The 5,238-nt window shown below is 31.5% G+C and overlaps 1 protein-coding gene across 1 annotated transcript in view; it reads left to right on the plus strand.

The window, feature by feature from the left end:
* Positions 1 to 5,238, plus strand: part of DGKB (diacylglycerol kinase beta) — a 551,422-nt gene that overhangs the window by 70,127 nt on the left and 476,057 nt on the right. The window contains exon 3 of the mRNA XM_023532508.1: positions 2,674 to 2,694. Within this exon, the coding sequence (XP_023388276.1) occupies positions 2,674 to 2,694 (21 nt within the window). The remainder of the gene's footprint in view (positions 1 to 2,673; positions 2,695 to 5,238) is intronic.

Below are 5,238 nucleotides of genomic sequence, written 5' to 3' on the forward strand. Positions count from 1 at the left end.
TATGGCAATTTAAAGCCATTCCCATTTTTTTATATATCAGGAAAAAAAAAAAAACACATCAGGCCTTCATTTCTCTCACATTTTATTTTCCCAGATGCTACAGAGTGAGAGAAAAAATTGTCGGCAGATAAATTTGTAGAACTAAAAATCTCAACAACAAAAAAGCAGAATGGGAAAGTTGTGTCAACTTCACTGAATTACTATAAGCCTCCAAACATAATTAATATTTACATTTCCAATCATACTTGAAAATATGAATGTTATCTGCATACAGAGATGAAACCAGTTTTTTCTCCCTAAAGACAGCTACTGGTTTTAAATTCCATTGAAATGTGGTATTATTTGCATAGTAGCCTTTTTTCTTCAATGAGTTCTTATATAAAGGACTCACAATACTTAGTCTTATTGATATTATATATTTAATGAGGATTATCTGTCACCATATACTGGATTTATTGAGGTAATTACTAGATTCATTGTTAGACACACATATGATGTCAGCCTTTTTAATAATGTAACACCTCTCTATAAATGCACAGATCTGCTCTTGAAATGCATTATTAAAATAATGAACAGTTGAAAAACAAAAAAAGTTGGATCTCGCTGTGACCCAAAAACAATTCTAATTTAAGAGCGAAACCACTCTCTAATGTTAATACTGGTATATATTTTCCCTTCGAGAAAAAAAAATAAAGTTTATATCACTCTTTTAGACACTGATATCTGTTTCACAAAAGTCAATAGGAAAATAATTAGGAATGTTCAATGTTGAGAAAGAAATCCTTCAGTCCTATGATTCTCATCAGTACATGACTCCATACAGTTTATAAAAGGTTATACATATAGCATGAAGGAATTCATAAAAAATTCATAAAGAATCATACTGTCAATTCACATGTGAAGTTCTCTCTATTGACTAGTCAAGTTGAGCCCAAAGTTGTTTGTCACTGGTGACTACTTAATAATAATATCAATTATAAAAGAAAAATTACAAAAGTGATTAGTCTGATTTTAGAATGAAGAACTAATCCTTTATTTTCTAAAATGAACATGGCTTGTATCAGCTATATAAGATGTATTCACAAAGAGAAAACCATCTAAATTTTTCTTAAATTGCTTCTCTCCTTACAAAGTAAAGCTGCTTAAATGCTAGATGCATTATTTTTATTATCATTCATTTGAATTACTGAATTTTAAAAGTGCTGTATATAAAAACTTAAGCCAGTGAAAATGTGACATGTTAGTCTATTTTAATAGAAAAGAAACATTAAGTATGAGTGACTCATTTATTTTTAATTCCTGTCTTTTAAAGATTATTCGATATTGATTCTTTGAAGAAATAAAAGAATCATAAAATATAAATCTAAACAATGACTTTAAAGATTCTCTAAGAATAAAAAGTTTTAAAAAATCTTGAGATTCTCAAACTAATAATATTACAGAGTTTTTAAGTAAAGAAACTAATTTTAAGAAAATTAAAATGACTTTCCCAAAATTAACTAGCTAAGTTCACAACAATATCCATAATTAAAACCTATGTATCTGGAATCCCAGTGTAAGACTGATACCTTTTCTTCTTCACTTCATTGATTAGGCCATAGAATGAAAGGGAAGACCTTGAGAGATGAGTAGAAAAAGGAGAAGGGAAAGGTATTTCACATAAGCAATGTCATTCAGTGTGCATGAAATAGTACACTGAATGACATTGCATATGTAACAAGTATGGCATATTCCAGTGCCCATAATTATTACTGACTCATACCTAACAAGGTAAGAGATTCCTATTAGTCTCCATCTAATCTTATGTGAATAATGTAAATTGTATGATTACAGCTTGTTTATAGTAGCCATTCAATCTTCGAGGGTGTTCACAGTAAAACAGTCAGGACATTAAGATATAAATTATTCATGAATTTAATGGAATTTTATAATAAGAAATAACCAGTTTGAAATGAACGCGCTCTCTCTCTCTCTCTCTCTCTCTCTCTCTCTCTCTATATATACTCTCTCTCTCTCTCTCTCTATATATATATATATATATATATATATATATATTCGTCCCTGGATTTTAAATTCAATTCTATATTTTCCATTTATATCTAAAATTATAGGAAGAAATTAAGTAGTGGCATATGTATGGAAAGGTATTTTTAAAGGTATAGAAAGAGGCTAGGCATATGCTTCTAATAGAAGGAAATTTTAGGAGTGGGGACTAAGTATTCACAATCTAATATATGTTTATACTACTGTATATTCTCTAATCTCTATAGGGCTTTAATAATACTGTATGTGTTATTCATTGTATTTATAACATGTCAATTAGACTGTTTGCTTATTACCTTCAAGATTGATCTAGTTAGCGATTCTCAAACTTTAGCTTGCATCAGAATCACCTGGAGGTCTTCTTAAAACACAGATTTCTGCCTGCTCCCCTACTGCTCTCCTTAGTTTCCATGTTTCTAGGGTGGGGTTCAAAAACTTGTATTTCTATCAGTTTCCTAGTTGACTCTGATGCTGCTGTTTTGTAACCACATTTGGAGACCCATGCATCTAGGGTATTTTTAAAACAATCTGTGAACTTGACCTTTTGGTTAAATTATCAGGGATAATGAGATAATGAGTATAAATTACCTTACATTAATACATGTATTCTTTCTTTCCTTGCATGCACAGAAACAAGACATTCTTAACCAAGTAAGACATTTTCTTTTCTATTAAAATCTATCTCTCTTGATTCTGATGTGAGCTATACATTTCTCATCTGTATCACTGAGCTATACTTCTGTATCAGTAAGATTCATATAATATGCAAGATTCTCTATAATACTTATAAAGTTATAATTGACTGATATCTGTGAAATCAAAGTCTCAAATGGAGGAATTGATACATTAATGGAATCAAAAAGTGTCCAGACTGTGGGCTTTAGTTTTATAGAGTCTTGAATTAATTTTCTAATTTCACCAAATATAATCAGATTCAGATAAAATAATTTATTTAAAGAAAATTCTAATTTATTAATTTACAATAAGAGGTTTAAAATTGCATTTAAATATAATTGGTAAGGACTTTTTAAAGTTTGATCTATAGTGCTATTAGAATCCGTGAGGGAAATATAACTAAGAAGCTATTGATTTTTGCCCTTTCAGGGAAAAAATAGTAACCCATCTTTCCTAGTAAAGTCTATTTTATAAAGCAAATTTTAGGTCCACAGTTAAGTTGGATATAGAAAACTATAACACATTTTTGGGGTCTCTAAATGGATTGTTCTATCACACTAGGAATATATCTTACTAATACACATGTGTTGTCTAAAGCTATAACATTGTGTCATTGGACAATACTGGATATGTAGGTACCAGTAGCTTCTTATTCACAGATTTCCTATTGTTTCAATGACTGCAAGCACTAATTTCATCTCTCAACATGTTACAGTCAAATCGATTGTATTAGAATGATCTTGACTGACCTAGACAGAGGTCCTACATATTACAATCTTTTAAAATGAGGCACAACTGAAATAGCATCTCATTGACTGTGGTGACTTTTACTAGCTTCCTTCAGAGGATGGCCATTCCTGACCTCATCTCTGACCTTTGTGGAAACCTACTAGCTCCCCCAATGGCAGGCTAAATGAACTTTATAGTATTAGGAGGCAACTCAGAGTGAATGGTTGTTTTTATGAAGCAGGCCTTAGCTATTAAGGGGCATTTGTTTAGCACCTTGATCAACAAACACACCTTTCTGCACAGCCCGCATCCCCACTAGAGACTGTCTGAAAATTGGTGTCATAGGTAGCCCTGCTTCTTCGTGGGGTCAGCAAAATGAGTTCCTTCCGCTCATGCCCCCTTGCTCAGTCTTCTTTCCATATACAATTATTTAGTAGGCAAGCAATTTCAGTATAGAAAGAATAGGGAAAGCTGAGAGTTGCCTAAGGGAAAAATAATTAGGGCTTGAATATTTGTTACTTTATTTGTGTTGTGTATCAGTATTCTGTGAGTATAGATTTTCTCTACATTTTCTGTTTGTAGATGATTCTTGGCCCATTACATTTTTGTAACTCCCTGGTGTTCCCTTATCTTTGCACTTGGTATTCTGCACTGTAGTTTTTGTTAATGTGTATATTACATTTAAACAAGTTGCTTCAATCCCTTAATAAATTGCATGAGAATTCAAAACCAACATTTTATATTGCTGCTGCCTACTGTAATATTTTAAATGTCTTTAACAAGGATATTGACACATATAATTATAAGCAATGTTATTGTAAGCTGTAATTGTCCTTCCAAACCTAATTCAAACTTTCCCATTAAGGAAAGCATCTGGAAAGTATAACAGAGAAAACATGGTTTTAGGAATCCAACTGAACTGAGTTCAAATTCCACATCTGCCACATATTAGCAGGTCTTGGACAAGTATTTGATCTCTTGTAGCCTCAGTTTGTTCACGTATAAGATAAGACTGTCAGCCTTATTGAGTTGTTAAAAGGATTAAATTCTATGTACAATTATTAGTTCTTCGTGTTACATAAAGATATTCCATTGATGTTTAGAGGCAGTGGCTGTTGGTCACACTTTAGCGACGACCAACATGATTTCATACAAAACTTCTGAAGTACGAAAGGTGGAAGTGAGAATATCTGAGATACATCTCCACCCAATTCTGTAACCTTGATTTTTTCAGTCTCACTCTTCTCATCTATAAAGGCTGGCCATAACCCAGAATACTGTCATGGTAGTAGAGTTATTGTGTTTGTTTTATGTGCTCCACCTCCCCAAACTACATAAATATCAGAAGAGTTAGCAAGGAATGGAAGTAACATGTTAATCAGTTTATCAATATTTCTGCTTCTCTTCCCTATTACTATCAATTTCAATCATCTTCCTCTTCTTATCAAACCTATAATCAGAACACAGTTTTGAAAACACACTACCAAACTGAATAATATAATGCCTGCTACAATTCTGTTAACCTGATATTGACTATGTATTAATTATTGTTGAAATGTATAGTAAGTTTCATATCACTATGTGGCTTCAATTTTTATGCCTTGATAGAGAATTGCTGTGGAATAGAATAAAATTATGTTCAACAAACTGAGAAGATATTTACATAAATACTTGAGATTAATTACTTACATTATTTAATAATTAAACTAATTGAAAAGCTTCTTGAAATTTTCTTGTAAATTGCACTGAGGCTCAAATCACATTTACAAAAAATACATTATCTTATACCTA

This window comes from Pteropus vampyrus, unplaced genomic scaffold, assembly GCF_000151845.1.
Source record: "Pteropus vampyrus isolate Shadow unplaced genomic scaffold, Pvam_2.0 Scaffold4, whole genome shotgun sequence".
NCBI classification, from domain to species: Eukaryota; Metazoa; Chordata; class Mammalia; order Chiroptera; family Pteropodidae; genus Pteropus; species Pteropus vampyrus.